The sequence below is a fragment of the Lissotriton vulgaris genome, chromosome 5 (genome assembly GCF_964263255.1).
Source record: "Lissotriton vulgaris chromosome 5, aLisVul1.2, whole genome shotgun sequence".
Taxonomy (NCBI): domain Eukaryota; kingdom Metazoa; phylum Chordata; class Amphibia; order Caudata; family Salamandridae; genus Lissotriton; species Lissotriton vulgaris.
The window spans coordinates 1,826,371,037-1,826,391,310 of NC_141693.1; the positions used below are offsets into that span (position 1 = coordinate 1,826,371,037).

The window sequence follows — 20,274 nt, forward strand, 5'->3', positions numbered from 1 at the left end:
AAAGGCGTGATATATGTGGTACCTGTACTGTTTACGAAGATACCTGCAGTGTTTTACCTGTGCATGTGGACAGCTGTGATATCTGTGCTGTTTAGACAGGATGGTGTGGTCTGTTCAGTGTTCCCCTACCCGCTCATGCCTGTGGGTGAGACACAAGCACTAACGAGGCGTTATTTGGCTACAAGACAGGGTGGAGGCTTTGCTTTATAAGACAGGGGACGTGTAGGATTTACACACTCACTCCCATTTGCGCCCTACACATCGGCTGTAATTGTGTTCCTAAAATAAGCCTGTGGCTTGTGAGCTGCGAGGCCCAGGAGCGAGGAAGCCAGACCATCCAGCCATCAAACGTGCCCTGGCCTGGAGTCAGCCACGAGGAACTAGACGGAGGCCACATCACAATGAAACCTTCCCAAATCCGTGGTTTGCTTACTTACTGCAGTCTTCTTTGTAATATAAGGCCCTTCAGTTTTTCACAGTGTGTATGTAAAGCGCTCCGATACCTACGGGGCTAGATAGCGCGATATAAAACTTGTAAAATAAAATAAAAATAAAAAAATAAAATAAGCACGGACAGTATCAGGGGTGGCTTTGTTCCTCTTGGCAACTATTTCCCCCGAATCCCCCGCTCCTGCGAGCACAGCCCAGAAAAGGAAACACAAAGGGAAGCGAATCCTGCAGCTTGGATGCGAGGGAGGAGACGAGGAAGTGCCTTGTCATAAAAAAAGAAAAAAAAGCGCAATGCATTTCCCCCGCAATAAAACAATACGACAGCTGTAAAACTTTATAGAGTATACATTTTCTGAAGGTTACGGAATAAAATTGTGCTAAGGCAAACAAGGTTCGAGCCTGTGCGCGTAGCAGCTTGCGAACAGCGCCTAAAGGTTACATACAGGGTACACTTTGAACGTTATTTTGTGTGTTTGCGTGTAAAGGGTGGTGGAGGTGGCACTGGAGGGGAAAGGAAGAAGGGGTCGGGGTCATGTGTTTATCCTTCCGTTGCAGATGCTTTGAAACAGCAACCCAGGGAATTCCTTCTTTTGTTCTGCACACTTTCAGGCGGCCAGAATACCCCGCCATAAACCTCACAATAACAACAGCCCCAATAAAAAAAAAGTTCAGTCGGGACGTCTGGCCTGGAGGCCTGCAGTGCTTAAACCCCCAATGACCCACTGTCCACAACAAAATGCAACTGTTTATAACCGACCAGTTAATAAAAAAAATACTGTATCCATGGACGGCGCGCCGCGACTCTCCCGCCTTTGGCTCTACAGGGAACGGAATCTACTCTACAGTGAGGTGGAGTGAAGTATTAAACGTCCCGTTCCGTTTAGAGCAGTTTCCTGAATTCAAAGCTTCTTCCTTCCCTCGGCGTGATGAAAGTTGCATCTCTTTTAAACTGCACTCGTTTTCAGGCATACCAGATACGACAGGCTTTACTTCGACAGACCGCTAGATGGCGCTGTTGCTCTACGCCCAAGCAGTTCTGTGCCAGCTTTCCCCGCGACTCCCCATCGAAGAGTACCTGGATTCAATTAGAAATAACACACTAAATGCTGTTAAAAGTTAACAACAATCCCTAAATAAAACCGAGCTTTAATTGTGGTGTCTCTGTCGATACTATTGATCAGGTACACCTGCCTGTCTCTGCTACCCCAAGATAAGGCTGCTCCTAATGTAAAGTGTCCGAGCAGCCTCCATACGTTTTCCGATCGCCTCCATTCGGATTTATAGTCGTAGAATTCTAAATTGTGTTTTTGGACGATGCCTGCATAAGCCTCCCGGTGCCAGTTTCCTTGCCGTTTCAATGAAGTGCCGTCTTTTCAGAGTGTACACGTCACCATTAGATATGTGTAACATCAGCATGTAAAATACATGTTAACAAAAATAAATATTTCTGCACCGCATACTAATAATTATTTTCTTTAAGTCGCCTGTGGATATTCAAAGGTGTCTTATTTCTGTTTTAGCCACATAATAGAATCAAAAAGAATAGGACAAAAGTTCATACCACTCCAAAACAAAATAAAATATGAACTTTATTTGCTGAGGGGCAGGGAAATTATTAACAATTCAACGTAAATAATCCGTGGTTATTATGCAAAAAAGACCATTTTGAAAGAACGTCCAAGAATCAAAAAGTATCGGTTATTTATTATTTGATAGTAATAACTCCCAAAAAAATTAGCATTGACCCGAAATCTATCATTTTTGCATGAGAAGCGCAAAGCCTGATGTGTCCCAAACTTTATTCCTGGAACACAATTCAACGTCCGTTTTAAACAAGGCGCAGTTAGTTATGTGAAGAGTACTCTTGTTACACGAGAGATAAGCGCCGTTTTTTATTATCGGACCGTCTTCGCACATTACTGGGCAGAAACGTACTTAATGGCGCATCAGTAGCTAAATTACTATTTACTTTTCTTGTTTAATTTCCCCAAACCTATTTTCAACGCGTGGGTTTTGTCCAATCCCGTCCCAATGATTGCATGCCACCTTAAGTTTAGGACTCTCTCGAAGCAGCTGTATACGGCCTTTTTTGCCAGGATAATTCGATGTTAATGTATATTTTAACAACCTTATTTCGTTCCACCTTTTAAATTAATTTTTACGCACTTTGCAAACCTGAACACGTTGTGAGAAAGTGTCCCCTGCCCGTGAATAGGAGGTCAGGGCTGCATGGATCGGATACATTGCATTATTTACACCGCACGCTTGAGGAAAGGGCCCTTGCCTTAAACATACTGTCACGGCTAGAAGCAGGCTTTGTGCACAGTTTTAAGTGTATTTGGGGGCTTTTCTCTCGATTTGGTATTTAAAGTTAGCAATCGCCCATTCCATCACGCTTTGCGTCTTCCTTAAGATTGGAAAAGTACCACTTTTTAACCCCCCATGTCCACTGTACACGATTTAACCATAGACATGGTGTACATTGCTCTAACTTGGCACTTAAAATATGAATAAATAAAATTAAGAGATTGGTACGCCCTCGTGAATCGCATGTATACTATCATACAACTATTTACACTCTGACATGTAACAATAAAAGTTCAAGGGACGTCCTGCAAGTGACCGGCGGCCTTCTGGGGACACACATTTCCAGTCCGCCGTGTCTTTTAAGAACATGCGATATTTGGACTGGAGTTTAATTCAGAAATACTGTTTGGGATTCAGGCTGGAACCGGCTAGTGCAGTTTCATCAGTGCACCCACTGAACCGTCCAGCATAGTGCCCTGAAGCTGTGCAGCGCCGGTTAATATTTAAGAGGAAATGCATAAGCAACAAACCTGATGGTCACGTCTCCTCGGAGCGCATTAAAAGCCTCGTGGCCAGCACCATTCTATGGCCCGCAGCACGCAGGCTCCGTGGCACTTCGGGAATTGGCCCACTTCATACCTCGATGCCCCCTTGGATGGTTACCGAGGGCTCGAGCTCAACCCTATGTCTGGGGAAGCATAATGTGGGGGTGATGTGCGCCCCAAGTCGAGCTATGGGACATGTCTCAAAGCGCGCATTCCTCAGCCCTTTCGTCTGCAAGCACGGAGGCCGGCCCAGCCTTTGTTTCTCGTGATTCAAAGCAATGTAAAGAAAATATACCATGGGTAGATGTGCGCTCACTTCAGTTCAAGATCCCCCAGAAGAAAGTCTGCTAGGAGCGAACCCTCGCAGCCTCTCCCTGCGAGTTTTATGGGGGGCCATAAGCTGCGACGTTTATGTGCTTGAAAGAACTTTTCGCAGCGGAGGCCCCATTTCAATAAAATAAAAAATAAAAATAAAGTTTCCATTCTGCAAACGACCCTGCGTCCTCCCTCCTTCTTTCCACCCACAGCACTTCTAAAGCTACTAAAAGACAAGATTAAAAGAGAAGCGCCTAGAATAAGAAGCCACTCCAAGCCATACAATATACGGCCGGGGAAGACGGACTCCTTTCTTAATCATGCTCTTCCCCTGCTGGAGAAAAAAAGATAGAAAAGACACGTTTTATGGAAAACAATAATCATTTGAATTCAATATTGACACCAGGCAGCGTCTTGCAATCTCGCGGAAAGCTCCCGTCGAAGCTAGCGCTGCGCAGCAGTCTGGGAGGCTGTCGTAAAACCCCTAACAGCTTTTTATGAGGATGCGGTGTACACAACAACAACATCTCGGCCTTTATTGCGTTTTATAGTTTGTTAAACAGTTTACAGCCGTCTCTCCTTTTTTGGGGGGTTATTACAAAGCGCAATTCCCTTCATGGCGCCCGTTAAAGCTTTATCAATAATACGGAAATTGATCATTAAAACGTTAAATATGACTGCCTCGTTTGTTTTTAAAATATGTTTGGGATGAAGAAGCTGTATGATTTGATAACGTGTATTAAAATAGCAATTACATTTATAGGACCTTCTAAAGCGGGTAGCAATTAAACCGTGTACTTTCACAGGTTTGCAAAGCGACCCTGACATTTAAAAAGGCTCAAACTGCCTCGTTAAAATTTTGAAATTAACGACTAACTATGTCAGTCTGTAATTCCAGTCCTGCATCCACCCTTCTTCTGCAGCTCCCCCCAAGCCTTCCCCAAAAATCAATCTTTGGGGTGGTCTGTGTGTGGCTTCCGAGCTGCTGTGCGGGCGGGGGAGGGAGGGAGCGAGCGATCTCTCATTAATGGGCGCAGTTAAACATATTTAATCGGGATATTTGTGCGCCAGGCCCCCCCTCCGCTGCCTGCTGCCGCCGCTGCCTCTCTCCACCCCTCTCACACTCTGCCTCTCCCGAGCAGGCAGCCCAGGAGCCCGTGTGGAGCAGAGCAGGCGAAGCCAATGGGAGGCGGGCCTGGCTAATGCATGCAAATGATGCTGAAAAGAGGCTGCAAAATATGAAACAACTCATTTGCGGCGAAGTAAATCACCGAAAACTGTTTATGAACTGGCATCCCTTCTTGGAAATGTAGAGCGACGAGTCCTTCTAAGTGGCGTTATTATTATTTTATTTTCATTTTTTTCTCTCTGTCTGTGCATTTTTCCCCCTGAAGGAGGAAGCGGCATCATGCAGGATTAGGAGTTTTTGGTGCCTTTACCCTGCATCCGGAGTCGCGTTTTCGATATTCCTGGAAAATCGCATTCTCCCGTGCAAGCATCGCGGCAGTTTCTTTGTTTTTTTCCTCTTTTTGGGGGAACTCGAGCTTGGAGGCGCGGAGACCCACAGCTCTCTCTGTGTCTGCCCAGAGAGAGGGGCCATGAGTTCGTATTTCGTGAACTCGCTCTTCTCCAAGTACAAGGCGGGGGACTCCCTGCGCCCCAACTACTATGACTGTGGCTTCGCGCAGGAGCTGGGGGGCAGGCCCACGGTGGTGTACGGGCCGGGCACCGGGGGCTCCTTCCAGCACCCCGGCCAGATCCAGGACTTCTACCACGGGGCGTCGTCGCTCTCCGCCTCCCCCTACCAGCAGAGCCCCTGCGCCGTCACCTGCCACGGCGACCCCGGCAACTTCTACGGCTACGACCCCCTGCAGCGACAGGGGGCCCTGTTCGGCAGCGGCGGCGGCAGCAGCCAGGACCCCGAGCTGCTGCAGTACCCGGACTGCAAGCTGGCCGACGAGGGCGAGACCTCGGAGCAGAGCCCGTCGCCCACCCAGCTCTTCCCGTGGATGCGGCCGCAAGGTGAGGCGGGCTCTGGCCGGACACTTCCGGGCCCATAAAGGCACTTTTTTATTGTTTTACAAGGGCCGCGCTGCTGCTCTTAGAGTTTAATTGCCTTAATTGGGGTCTTCTGTCTTCTGCTCATGCGCCCCCTCTTTCAAAGACCCTTATGGCACTTTTTACAGCACTAGCGCGTCTTCCTCTCCTAAGACTTTGCTGTTTCAGGGAGGCTTGGGGTTCAGAGGTGGTGTTATGGGGGTGTCAGCTGCGAGTCCCCTCTAAAGGGTTGGGGTGCACACAGGGGCTGGTCTGAGGCTGGGAAGATGCACTTTTTATGAGGCTGGCGGGGCTCGGATAGCATGACAGGCAGCTGGGGCTCGAAGTGCCCCACAAAGGCTAGCGGGAGACAATAGGAGGGGGGTCACTGCTCTCAGCCGGCACCACCCAGGCCTGGGTTTAGGGGTAACCTCCAGTGCACCACCACGCCGCGCGCAGCCGGGAAGTTGTGGCGGTCTCCCTCTCACAAAGGGGGCTTTCACGGCCAGCCGGGGGCTCGCTTCCAGGGAGATTTCCTGCCTAGACCCCCGGAACCACATGCTCCCCCTAAGGTGCACATGTGTGTGAGAGAGACTAGGACGTATCTTATGTGATGATGTGCACAGTTGTGTGTGTGTGTGAGAGAGACTAGCAGTATCTTAAGTGGGTGGGGATGTGCACATTTGAGTGTGTGTGAGAGACTAGAACGCATCATGTATGAGACCAGAACGTATCTTATGAAGAAATGTTTGCCTTTGAGTGTGTGTGAGAGACACTAGAAGATACCTTATGTGGGGATGTGCGGGTTTGTGTATGTGTGTTGCGAGTGAGAGCCTTTACAGTATTTTATGTGAGGCTGTGCACATTTGTGTGTGTGTGAGAGAGACCAGAAGGTATCTTGTGTGCAGAGGTTCACGTTTGTGTATGTGTGGGAGAGCCTATAGCTTATCTTATGGGGTTGGTATGTGCACTTTCGAGTGTGTGTGAGAAAGCCTATAGCACATCTTATGTGGGGATGTGAGGGTTTTTGAATGTATGTGAGAGAGACTAGCAGTATCATATGTGGGGATGTGCACGTCTGTGTGTGAGAGAGACCAGAACCTAGCTTATGTGGGGATGTGCACATGTGAGTGTGTGTGTGAGAGAGCCTATAGCGTATCTTTTGTGGGGATGTACACAGATGTGTGTGTGTGAGAGAGAGAGACCAGAACTATCGTCTGTGCACGTTTGTGTGTGTGTGTGTGTGAGAAATAGTAAAACGTATCTTATGTGGCGATGTGCGGGTTTGTGTATGAGTGTGAGAGAGGCTAGCATTATCTTAATGTGCACATTTTTGTGTGTGAAAGACCAGAACATATCTTATGTGGGGATGTGCACAGTTGTGTGTGTGAGAGACACCAGAACGTATCATCTGTGCACGTTTGTGTATGTGTGTGAGTGAGAGTGAGACCAGAACGTATCTTATGTGGGGATGTGCACATTTGAGTGTGTGCGTGAGAGTCTATAGCATATCTTATGTGGGTGGGTATGCGCACATTTGAGTGTGTGTGTGAGAGTCTATAGCGTATCTTATGTGGGTGGGTATGTGCACATTTGAGTGTGTGTGTATCTTATGTGGGTGGGTATGCGCACATTTGAGTGTGTGTGTGAGAGTCTATAGCGTATCTTATGTGGGTGGGTATGTGCACATTTGAGTGTGTGTGTGAGAGTCTATAGCGTATCTTATGTGGGTGGGTATGTGCACATTTGAGTGTGTGTGTGAGAGTCTATAGCGTATCTTATGTGGGTGGGTATGTGCACATTTGATTGTGTGTGTGAGAGAGCATATAGCGTATCTTATGTGGGGATGTGCACAGTTGTGTGTATGAGAGGCTAGCATTATCTTAATGTGCACATTTTTGTGTGTGAAAGACCAGAACATATCTTATGTGGGGATGTGCACAGTTGTGTGTGTGAGAGACACCAGAACGTATCATTTGTGCACGTTTGTGTATGTGTGTGAGTGAGAGTGAGACCAGAACGTATGTTATGTGGGGATGTGCACATTTGAGTGTGTGCGTGAGAGTCTATAGCATATCTTATGTGGGTGGGTATGTGCACATTTGAGTGTGTGTGTGAGAGTCTATAGCGTATCTTATGTGGGTGGGTATGTGCACATTTTAGTGTGTGTGTAAGAGTCTATAGCGTATCTTATGTGGGTGGGTATGTGCACATTTGAGTGTGTGTGTGAGAGTCTATAGCGTATCTTATGTGGGTGGGTATGTGCACATTTAAATGTGTGTGTGTGAGTCTATAGCGTATCTTATGTGGGTGGGTATGTGCACATTTGAGCGTGTGCGTGAGAGTCTATAGCATATCTTATGTGGGTGGGTATGTGCACATTTGAGCGTGTATGTGAGAGTCTATAGCGTATCTTATGTGGGTGGGTATGTGCACATTTTAGTGTGTGTGTAAGAGTCTATAGCGTATCTTATGTGGGTGGGTATGTGCACATTTGAGTGTGTGTGTGAGAGTCTATAGCGTATCTTATGTGGGTGGGTATGTGCACATTTAAATGTGTGTGTGTGAGTCTATAGCGTATCTTATGTGGGTGGGTATGTGCACATTTGATTGTGTGTGTGAGAGAGCCTATAGCGTATCTTATGTGGGGATGTGCACAGTTGTGTGTATGAGCGGGAGACCATAACGTATCGTCTGTGCACGTTTATGTATGTGGTGAGAGAGACTAGAACGTATGTTTTGTGGGTATGTGCACATTTGTGTGTGTGGATGTGTGTGAGTGACCAGAACGTATCTTATGTGGGGATGTTCACTTTTGTGTGTGTGAGAGACCAGAACGTATCTTATGTGGGGATGTGCACTTTAGTGTGTGTGTGTGAGAGACCAGAACGTATCTTATGTAGGGATGTGCACTTTAGTGTGTGTGTGTGAGAGACCAGAACGTATCGTCTTTGCACGTTTGTGCATGTGTGTGAGAGAGACCAGAACATATCTTATGTGGGTTGGTATATGCACATTTGAGTGTATGTGTGTGTGATAGAGCCTGTAGCGTATCTTATGTAGGGATGTGCACAGTTGTGTGTGAGAGAGACCAGAACGTATCATCTGTGCACGTTTGTGCATGTGTGTGAGACCAGAACGTATCTTATGTGGGGATGTGCACAGTTGTGTGTGTGAGAGAGACCAGAACGAATCGTCTTTGCACGTGTGTGCATGTGTGTGAGAGAGACCAGAACGTATCTTATGTGAGTGGGTATGTGCACATTTGAGTGTGTGTGTGTGATAGAGCCTATAGCGTATCCTATGTGGGGATGTGCACTTGTGTGTGAGAGAGATTGAAGCCTATCTTCTATGCGAATGTGCACATTCGAGAGAGACCAGAACGTATCTTATGTGGGTATATGCACGTCTGTTTTGTTTAGGTGAGAGAGACTACTAGCAGCATCTTATGTAGGGATGTGTGTGTGTGTAATGTAAGGCTGTGTATCCTCAGGTTTGTCCACGGCACACATCTCTATGCTGAGCTGCTTTGGGGGTACTGCATGCACGGTTCCTCTGCTTGTGTGTACGGAAGAGACATGCACGAAAGTACAGATAGTGAGACAAACACGTAGACGGACAGACAGACAGATGGCTAGATAAACAGGCACACCGGTAGACAAACACATAGCCAGACAGATGAACGTAGATAAATAAACAGAGTGACGTGCATTGGTATGGCCGTACGGCCCGGGATCTCCAGGGCCATATCTCGTATTCATGCTCACATTTCTGCCCCTCTGTTTTTGAGCATCGATTAATGCTGGGGTCTGGCTCCCGTGTGTGAGTGACTGCCTTCTTTCATCCCTGTGAAAGCCAATCTTCACCTACACACAAATAAACCCGCGCGCGCACCGTGCCTGCCTCCTTCTGTAAATAGAGCTACCTATGTGACTGCATCACCGAGTGAGCTGCCTGTGCCGCACCTACAGGCAGACATAGCCGCGTGTCGGTGTGTTTGTGTTTCTGTACGTCTGTGTGATTCTTTGTATGTGTGTTTGTGAGTGTGCTTCCGACTGCGCGTCCCTTCCTCTAACCTTACATTCATATGTAGACACACCATTCCTCTCCTTCCCACCGGATCCCTAGCACACACCCACACACCGTTTGTGTGTCTTTGTACACTTTGCCCCGGCTGCCGCCGTGTGTGCCTGTCCACCTGCTTCTCTGTCTCCTTGTACCACATTACTCCATGAACATGTTCCCCTGGGCAGCCAGGTGCTTGCTTGGGTGTTTGCACATTTGCGATGTGTGCGTGAGTGAGCGCGCCTGTTTTCAGACCCTGTCCGTCTATACTTCGGCTGTGAATAACTCCCCGTGTGAGTTTGCCTGTCTCTCTTGCCTCTACTCACACACAGCGCCGCTGCCTGTCTGCACCTTTGGGCCTGTCTGCGCAGCTTTACGTACGCACACTTTATTTTCGCTTTTTGCTGCTTGTCAGTTCGTTTTATTTGTCCATGTTTGCTACTGTCTATTCTTACCACGTCTGTCTGTCTTGCCTATCTCCACTTATTCTTTGCCTGTTTCAGCCGCTTTGTACTCTTACAAACAAGCGCTCGCTCCCTCCATCATGAGTCAAGCTGCCCGTGTCCGTATACCTACCCACGCACACATACACAGCTGGCCTGTTTACCTATCTGTTTGCCTGTCTATAGCCTTTGCGTATATACATATATACTGTCAATCTGCCGCTGTTGCGTCTCCCCCGTTGGTGTTATTTACCCCAAAACACACTAGCTGCATGCCTCCTCGGACCTTACTGTTGCCTTTCTGCCCTCTTACATATCTCCCCTATAGACAGACACTGCTTTCACCTTGCCTCCTCTCCTCCGAGTTGTCCTTCTCTACCCACGCATAATTGCCGCCAGTTTATGCCCCTTACTTTCCCACAGTTCTACATACAGACGCACACCCGTGTGCACCCCATACGCACAATTAGCTATTCTGTATAGCACATGGCACTGCACCGACGTCCGTGCTGTCTGTCCAGATGCATCCTTGTCTGTCTCTTCTCCGTGCACATATGTACTCTCTGTTTGCGTGTCTTACTTCTGTCGCCCCTGAAAGTTACAAACAAGCCCCTACTGCTCACAAGTGTACACTTTCGCTGCCTGCACCGATACGCATATGTGCACTCTTGTCTCGCGCACATTTTTACATTTCTGTTTGGTTGTTTGTGATGCCTGTCTCCACTCCAAGGCACAGATGCTGCCGGTCTCTCACGTTGCCCCTTTTCTGCGCGCGCGTGTACACACACACACACACACACACACACTTTCCCGTCTATGTAGACGCGCACATGCCTATATCAACTGCTTCCTGTCAGCACACACGCGTGGCCTCTCTATTGAGTCTGCCCCATCACACAAACACGGGCAGCGTGTCTATCCGTGGTCCCTGTACACGCACACGTGCCTGTTCTGTTACATCTGTCTGCTACTAAATAGACACACACATACACATTTCTGTGTGCCTGTCTGTCTCTACTCTCACTGTCCACACATGCAGTCGCTTCTCGTCTGAATTGATACCTCTTTATCCCTGAACCTACCATTATATGCACACGTATGTTGCATGTCCTGATACCTCTGTCTATTGCCAAAGACACACGCACCCGTTTCTGTGTACCTGCCTGTGTTGACTGCTCCTTTTCCAATATGATAGCCTTTCTGTCGTGTTCCCGCTGAACTCACACTCACAGGCCTGCCTGCACCTACCCCTTCATGTGCGCGCAAGCACACCAGACGCAAACCCTCTGCCCTTTTCTCCTTACCTGCCCCTACCGGCATGCACATGCTGCTTGTTTCATTTGACACTTACTGCTCTTACAAACACATACATGCACGTCTCCTTTCGGCCCTGTGGTGTCTACCTGCTCCCTCAGACTTCTACAAGCCTCCTGTCCTGTTCGGGAGCACTCACACATACACACAAACATACGCTTCCTGTTTGCCCTGTTCACACACATACACACACAAGCATACCCTCCTGTCTGCCCTGTTCCCCACTAACACACACGAGCCAACGCTTCCGGTCTACCCTGTTCCCCATTAACACAACCATATGTTTCAGGTCTGCCATATTCCCCACTAAAACACACGCAAGTATACATTTCCTCTCTGCCCTGTTCCCAACAGGCATATGGTTCCTGTCCGCCTTGTTCCCCACTAGCACACACAATCATGTTTCCTGTCACACACATAAGTATGCATGTCCTGTCTGCCCTGTTTCCCAGTAGCACACACACACGCTTCCTGTCTGCCCTGTTTCCCACTAACACATACACAAGTATACATGTCCTGTCTGCCCTGTTTCCCAGTAGCACACACACACGCTTCCTGTCTGCCCTGTTCCCCACTAACACATACAAAAGTATACATGTCCTGTCTGCCCTGTTTCCCAGTAGCACACACACACGCTTCCTGTCTGCCCTGTTTCCCACTAACACAACTATACATGTCCTGTCTTTCCTGTTTCCCAGTAGCACACACACACGCTTCCTGTCTGCCATGTTCCCCACTAACACATACAAAAGTATAGATGCAGGTCTGCCCTGTTTCCCAGTAGCACACGCATACGCTTCCTGTCTGCCCTGTTTCCCACTAATACATATAACACGTATACATGTCCTGTCTGCCTGTTTCCCAGTAGCACACACACACACACGCTGCCGCTTTGTCTCATCTCACCCTGCCTTTGATCTCTGCCCCCAGCAGCCGCCGGCCGCAGGAGAGGCCGCCAGACGTACAGCCGCTACCAGACGCTGGAGCTGGAGAAGGAGTTCCTCTTCAACCCCTACCTGACCCGGAAGCGGCGCATCGAGGTGTCCCACGCGCTGGGCCTCACCGAGCGGCAGGTGAAGATCTGGTTCCAGAACCGGCGCATGAAGTGGAAGAAAGAGAACAACAAGGACAAGTTTCCGAGCAGCAAGTGTGAGCAGGAGGAGCTGGAGAAGGAGAAGCTGCAGCAGCGAGCCCAGGAGCCCCCGCCGGAGGGGGCCGAGGGACACAAGGGGGAGGCCAAAGCCCCCTAAGCTTGGAGCAGGACACGCAGGAGCACATGGCAAGCACTGACGGTGGCGAGGGCTGCCGGCCGCAGACCAGTTCACCCAGACACTAGTACCAAGTACCTACCTAGCCCCCCCCTGATTGTTCCTGAACTCAACAGAACTCACTGTTTCGGATTATGCAACAGGAATGACCGACTATTTCCGCCCTTGTTGCCACTTCCTTTCCTCGGTGTTTAGTGTATAAGGCGATAGCTGGTGTAAAGCATAACTGTGATTATTTTTTTATTTTAGTAGTTTCTATTTTTTAAATATTTTATTTAGTTGGTTTTAGGGAGAAGATATCGGCCTGACCCCCTTACTTCCAAATTCTTTACCGTTTTTCCTGTGAATATATATGTTTGCACTTCTTTTATTTTTATTTTCAACGTGGTGACTGTAATGAGAGAACAGGTAGCTTTTTATGATGTGTATATGTATATATATGTATAAAAAAACCGACACCCCAACAACATGAAACTGCCTATTTATGCTATAGTTATTTCGATCTGTTTTATCCCGGTAGTTAATCTTTGGTTGGGCTTTTTTTTTAAATTTGTTTGGCCTAAGTGTTTCTCTGCCCAGATGTCTTTTTCCTGCTTTCAATTTCCTTTAAGTTAGCATGCGCACGGTGGAATTAACTCAAAAATAAAAGTTGTCAAGTGAGCCCAGATGTACTGTGAACAGGAATGTGTACTGTATCCGTGAATTGCTTTATTGGGGGTAAGGAGCGGTGCTGCCCTTTCTCGAGCTCTTTGTTCCACTGGCTGAAGCTGGAAGCTGCGAAGAAAAGGCGCGCAATAAAAGTTTACAAGCGGCAATCCGTGACGTCCCTCTCGGCCTCCTCTGCTTCACTTCCTCCTGGGGCATCTCTTGATAGAACATGGGAAATGCATGACAAAAGCAGAAAGCCCAATGGTGGCTGGGTGGCAGACAGTGGCGGCTGAAAAGAGCCCTAGCAGGCTTGGTGGCAAGGACGAACGACTGGGCTGACGGACGTGAGCCTTGTGGTGCTTGGCAAGAGTTGGTCTAGGCCGAAAATCTGGATATACGTCCCACCTTTTCTCTCCAAAGGACAGGAAGACGCGCGCAGTGTCACTAACAGAAGGGACAGGTAACTAACTCCCCTCTTGTTTATTAAGTCTGCAACGCGCCTTCGGGTATTTGGGAGGTAGGGGGTGCGGGTCCATGCAGTGTGCACAAAAAAGTGTTTTGTGGCCAGCACACTTCAGACTTTGCTTTAGTGTGTTGTTTCTGTAGCTTCAGCGCGGAGCAGGCTGGGCCCCTAGAAGCCCAAGGACAGTGTCTCTCTCTCCAAGGCCAGGCGAGGCAGTTCTTCAGAGACGGGTCACCGGTCAGCCTGTGGGGTGGTCAGGGCTGACGGGAACCTGTCTGGCTGGCTCCTCTGCCGACGTGCGATCGATAGCTTCCATTGCAGATGCAAACTCGGATCTTAGTGGCATTAGAGATGAAAAAAGAACGATAGAACTCGCACTTTTCAGAGAGGTTTGAGAGGGCGCGTGGCAGAGCTGTGCAGGGAGAGCCGGTTGGTTTTGGTGTAAATAACGCCTGTGCAGAAAAGGTGCAAGAACAGTGCCCCTTGTGACCTTGAATACGAGAAATGTGGGGATGGGTCAGACGACGGGATTTGGAGAAGGAAGCCCAGGGAAGGTGAGCGAAGAACCAGGGGGAGGTCGTTTTATTTTTATTTATTTATTTAAAAAATGTTATATAGCGCTAGCTTGACCCGTGGGTATCAGAGCGCTTTACATATAAACAGGAGAAAAAGGTTGCATTACATAACATGATCTAAGGAAGCAAAAAGTATATAAGCAAAAGCATAATAATTTGGCAAAAACTGTGAGAGATAAAGGTTGCATGAACTAAGGAAACAAGAAAATATAAGCAAAAAATATAATAAAAACATAATAATTAGGCAAACGGTGGGGGACAAAATAAAGAAGGTGGTTGGGACAGTCCAGTAACCACCTATCCTTGATGGTCAAGTGAGGGGGAGTCAACTAGCTTATTAGAGTCTAGGTTTGTTGAATAGTGGAGAACACTCCTGAGCCAGAGTCCCCTTTTGGGAGTTGGGAGCACTATGGCTGCTGACTTGTTCCTAAGACTTTTCTTTGGGTATAACCAGTGCTTTCAATGGAATTCAGTAGTGCTGGTACTCAGAGTAAGAGTACCTGTTTGCCCTGAGAAGTGCTGGTACTCTCTATTCAGAGTACCTCCTTGCTCCTGAGAAGTGCTGGTTCGGGGTCCTGAAGCTGTGTGTTACCTAAACACACATGTAGAGTCTTGTCTGCCCTGGCATGGGCTCCAGTCTGAGGCCGGGTGGCTCGCGTGGGGTCCTGAAGCTGTGTGTTACCTGTATACACATGCACACATGTAGAGTCTTGTCTGCCCTGGCACAGGGTCCAGTCTGAGGCCAGGTGGCTCGCGTGGGGTCCTGAAGCTGTGTGTTACCTGTACACACATGTAGAGTCTTGTCTGCCCTGGCACGGGTCCAGTCTGAGGCCGGGTGGTTCGCGTGGGGTCCTGAAGCTGTGTGTAACCTTAAACACACATGTAAAGTCTTGTCTGCCCTGGCATGGGCTCCAGTCTGAGGCCAGGTGGCTCGCGTTGGGTCATGACGCTGTGTGTTACCTGAACACACATGTAGAGTCTTGTCTGCCCTGGCACAGGGTCCAGTCTGAGGCCGGGTGGCTCGCGTGGGGTCCTGAAGCAGTGTGTTTCCTGAACACACATGTAGAGTCTTGTCTACCCTGGCACGGGGTCCAGTCTGAGGCCGGGTGGTTCGCGTGGGGCCCTGAAGCTGTGTGTTACCTTAAACACACATGTAGAGTCTTGTCTGCCCTGGCACGGGGTCCAGTCTAAGGCCGGGTGCCTCGCGTGGGGTCCTAAAGCTGTGTGTTACCTGTACACACATGTAGAGTCTTGTCTGCTATGGCACGGGTCCAGTCTGAGGCCGGGTGGCTCGTGGGGTCGTGAACCTGTGTCTTACCTGTACACACGTACACACATGTAGAGTCTTGTCTGCCCTGGCACGGGGTCCAGTCTGAGGGCGGGTGGCTCGCGTGGGGTCCTGAAGCTGTGTCTTACCTGTACACACGTGCACACATGTAGAGTCTTGTCTGCCCTGGCACGGGGTCCAGTCTGAGGCCGTGTGGCTCACGTGGGGTCCTGAAGCTGTGTGTTACCTGTATACACATGCACACATGTAGAGTCTTGTCTGCCCTGGCACGGGGTCCGGTCTGAGGCCGGGTGGCTTGCGTGGGGTCCTGAAGCTGTGTGTTACCTGTACACACATGTAAAGTCTTGTCTGCCCTGGCACAGGGTCCAGTCTGAGGCCGGGTGGCTCGCGTTGGGTCCTGAAGCTGTGTGTTACCTGTACACACATGTAGAGTCTTGTCTGCCCTGGCACGGGGTCCAGTCTGAGGCCGGGTGGCTCGCGTGGGGTCCTGAAGCTGTGTGTTACCTGAACTCACGTGTAGAGTCTTGTCTGCCCTGGCACAGGGTCCAGTCTGAGGCCGGGTTGCTCGCGTGGAGTTCTGAAGCTGTGTGTTACCTAAACACACATGCACACATGTAGAGTCTTGTCTGCCCTTACACGGGGTCCAGTCTGAGGCCGGGTGGCTCGCGTGGGGTCCTGAAGCTGTGTGTTACCTGAACACACATGTAGAGTCTTGTCTGCCCTGGCACGGGGTCCAGTCTGAGGCTGGGTGGCTCGAGTGGGGTCCTGAAGCTGAGTGTTACATGAACCCACATGCACACATGTAGAGTCTTGTCTGCCCTGGCACGGGGTCCAGTCTGAGGCCGGGTGGCTCGTGGGGTCGTGAAGCTGTGTCTTACCTGAACACATGCACACATGTAGAGTCTTGTCTGCCCTGGCACGGAGTCTAGTCTGAGGCCGGGTGGCTTGCGTGGGGCCCTGAAGCTGTGTGTTACCTGTACACACATGTAGAGTCTTGTCTGCCCTGGCACGGGGTCCAGTCTGAGGCCGGGTGGCTCGCGTGGGGTTCTGAAGCTGTGTGTTACCTGTACACACATGTAGAGTCTTGTCTGCCCTGGCATGGGGTCCAGTCTGAGGCCGGGTGGCTCGCGTGGGGTCCTGAAGCTGAGTGTTACCTGAACACACATGCACACATGTAGAGTCTTGTCTGCCCTGGCACGGGGTCCAGTCTGAGGGCGGGTGGCTCGCGTTGGGTCTTGAAGCTGTGTGTTACCTAAACACACATGTAGAGTCTTGTCTGCCCTGGCACGGAGTCTAGTCTGAGGCCGGGTGGCTCGCGTGGGGTCCTGAAGCTGTGTGTTTCCTGTACACACATGTAGAGTCTTGTCTGCCCTGGCATGGGGTCCAGTCTGAGGCCGGGTGGCTTGCGTGGGGTCCTGAAGCTGAGTGTTACCGGAACACACATGCACACATGTAGAGTCTTGTCTACCCTGGCACGGGGTCCAGTCTGAGGCCGGGTGGCTCGCGTGGGGTCCTGAAGCTGTGTGTTACCTGTACACACATGTAGAGTCTTGTCTGCCCTGGCACGGGGTCCAGTCTGAGGCCGGGTGGCTTGCGTGGGGCCCTGAAGCTGTGTGTTACCTGTACACACATGTAGAGTCTTGTCTGCCCTGGCATGGGGTCCAGTCTGAGGCCGGGTGGCTCGCGTGGGGTCCTGAAGCTGTGTCTTACCTGAACACATGCACACATGTAGAGTCTTGTCTGCCCTGGCACAGGGTCCAGTCTGAGGCCGGGTGGCTCGCGTGGGGTCCTGAAGCTGTGTCTTACCTGAACACATGCACACATGTAGAGTCTTGTCTGCCCTGGCATGGGGTCCAGTCTGAGGCCGGGTGGCTCGCGTGGGGTCCTGAAGTTGAGTGTTACCTGAACACACATGCACAGATGTAGAGTCTTGTCTTCCCTGGCACGGGGTCCAGTCTGAGGCCGGGTGGCTCGCGTGGGGTCCTGAAGCTGTGTGTTACCTGTACACACATGTAGAGTCTTGTCTGCCCTGGCACAGGGTCCAGTCTGAGGCCGGGTGGCTCGCGTGGGGTCCTGAAGCTGTGTCTACCTGAACACATGCACACATGCAGAGTCTTGTCTGCCCTGGCATGGGGTCCAGTCTGAGGCCGGGTGGCTCGCGTGGGCGTGTGCAGATATCGAGGGTGATCATTGAACTCTGGTCTCAGTGGCCAGTGCGCCGCCGCTGCAGGGCAGAGGGGAGCACAGAGGGCAGAGTGGGGCACGGGTCGCTCACAGGGATACCGTTCGCCTTTGACTCTTCGGAAAGTGACAACCGCTGACGTTATAGCTCGTTTGTGCACGAAGTGGGGTTTACTCCGTACAACGAGAAATGACAAGAAGACCGAAACGTTTCTCCCCGCCCTCACGGACTCTCACTTATCTCAGGGAGCATGTACTGAGCACAAAAGGGCCAGAGAGTTGTTTAGAGAGTGCCTTCGAGAGAGCCACGTGCGGCTGGAAGCGTGCCCCTCGCTGAGGGAGCAGAGCCCTCCCCGGAGGCATCACTCCCTGACAGGGTGAGGGTACTGCGCACGGATAGAAGAGGGCGCAAAGCCTGCTCAGTGTAAGGCAGGCTGTAAGGGTTGGAGTGAACTCGAAGGTGGGAGAATCAGAGGCGGATCCTCCATGGGGGCGTTTGGGCGCCGCCCCACTACTTTCTCACCGTGCGAGAAGGCAGAAACAAATAGTAGAGAACTACCATTTGTTTCTGCCTTCTCGCACGGCGAGAAAGGATAAGTTCGAGTTCCTGCTCGAGACAGTGGGAGGGGTTACTCGAGGGAAGGGGGGAGTGGTTTTCCTCACTGTTGTAAATACAGTCTGTTTGACAGCCTGAGAGGCTGTCCAAACAGACAGTATTAACTGTATTCATAACAGCGGGGAAAGCCGCTCCCCCCTGCCCTCGGGTAACCCCTCCCACTCTCCCTGTTCTCTGTATGCTGCAGCATACAGAGAAATCACGTGGTGTTAGGGAAGCCGGCCGAACCAATTGCAGCGCTGTGCTGTGGTGGAGCCAGAGGGGAGGGAGGCTGCCTGGCTTCCTGCATGACGAGTCTGATGAGTCATGATGACGATTCCGAATTCAAGAACTGAACGGCGGCGGGAGTCGGAGCGGACTTGGAGGCGGGAAGCCGGAAAGTTAAGGTAAGTAGTAAAGTTTCTTGACTATTTGACTTATGACTGTTTTATTATGTATTGAAATGTCTTCCGACCTTTTCACATGAAGCGGGAGGCCCCTCTCCGTTTCCTGCCCTAGTGCCCTTTGATGCTCACTTTCCCTCCGTGTCCCTTCGACAGTCTGTGGAGAGAGAGAGAGGTGTCGGTGGCCAGGTGTGGATTAGGGCGTTATGCAGAGGGTTAGACATTGTCGGGTGTGCAGACTCTCTGATGAGTGTTACCACAGAGCCCTGTAAAGCTGCGACAGCTGTCATCACGCCCCGCCACTTTCAAATGTCACCAGCCGCGACTGGGGAGAATGGTACTTCGTACAGGGTGTTCAGCCCAGGATTCTCCATTCGAGTGGGCGTTCAGAGGTCCTCTGAGGCAGAGAGGGTGAGACAGGGCTGAGTTCACTCTGCAAGACACAGAGAAGTGGCAGAGTGAACTCATTGGAGCCCCGCACACTAACCACTGGTGCACACTCACCAGTGCTTTCAATATGACAGAAAGAGTTCGCTTTTAGGAGGAATCAGAATGACTCAGTGGCAGAGTACACTAAGTGGAGTCTTCCGTGTAGAAGGGGGTTTACTTCGCAGAGGGTTGGGAGGGACTGACCATTAGTGCACACTGAGGGGCGCCTTGCTTGTGGCAGAGATTCGCTTCTCCCAGGAGTCAGAGGGACCAATCCGAGGAGTGCACTCAGGGGAGCCTAGCATGCGAGAGAGTCACTTCTCTCAGGAATCAGAGGGACCAATCGGCGGAGTACACTCAGGAGAGCCTTGCTTGTGGTACTTCTATCGGGAGTCAGAGGGACCAATCGACTAAGTACACTCAGAGAAGCCTGGCTTCTGGCAAAGATTCGCTCCTCCCAGGAGTCAGAGGGACCAATCAACGTAGTACACTAAGGAGAGCCTGGTTTGAGACAGAGTCACTTCTCTCAAGGGTCAGATGGACCTATCGGCTGAGTACACTCAGGGGAGCCTGGCTTGAGACAGTCACTTCTCCCAGGAGTCAGAGGGACCCATCGACGGAGTACACTCAGGGAAGCCTAGCTTAAGACATCCACTAATCCCAGGAGTCAAGAGGGACCAATCGGCGTAGTACACTCAGGAAAGCCTGGCTGGAGACAGAGTCACTTCTCCCGGAGTCAGAGGGACCAATCGGCTGAGTACACTTAGGGGAGACTTGCTTGTGAGAGAGTCACTTCTCCCAGGAGTCAGAGAGACCAATCGGCGGAGCACACTCAAGGGAGCCTGGCTTGTGAGAGAGTTAATTCTCCCAGGAGCCAGAAGGACCAATCGGCGGAGTACACTCAGAGGAGCCTAGCTTGAGACAGAGTCACTTCTCCCAGGAGTCGG

General features: G+C 50.5%; 1 protein-coding gene across 2 annotated transcripts; it reads left to right on the forward strand.

Moving 5' to 3' along the window:
- Positions 1-4,993: 4,993 nt before the first annotated feature.
- HOXB8 (homeobox B8) lies at positions 4,994-13,550 on the forward strand. 2 transcript variants are annotated; one of them, XM_086920509.1, is made up of 2 exons: positions 4,994-5,639; positions 12,407-13,550. In XM_086920509.1, the coding sequence occupies exons 1-2, from the start codon at positions 5,216-5,218 to the stop codon at positions 12,724-12,726; spliced, it is 744 nt and encodes a 247-aa protein (XP_086776635.1). In that variant the 5' UTR covers positions 4,994-5,215; the 3' UTR covers positions 12,727-13,550. The 2 variants fall into 2 exon arrangements, with proteins under 2 accessions (XP_086776635.1, XP_086776636.1); XM_086920510.1 differs by having other exon boundaries at positions 12,410-13,550.
- The last annotated feature ends 6,724 nt before the right edge of the window (positions 13,551-20,274 follow it).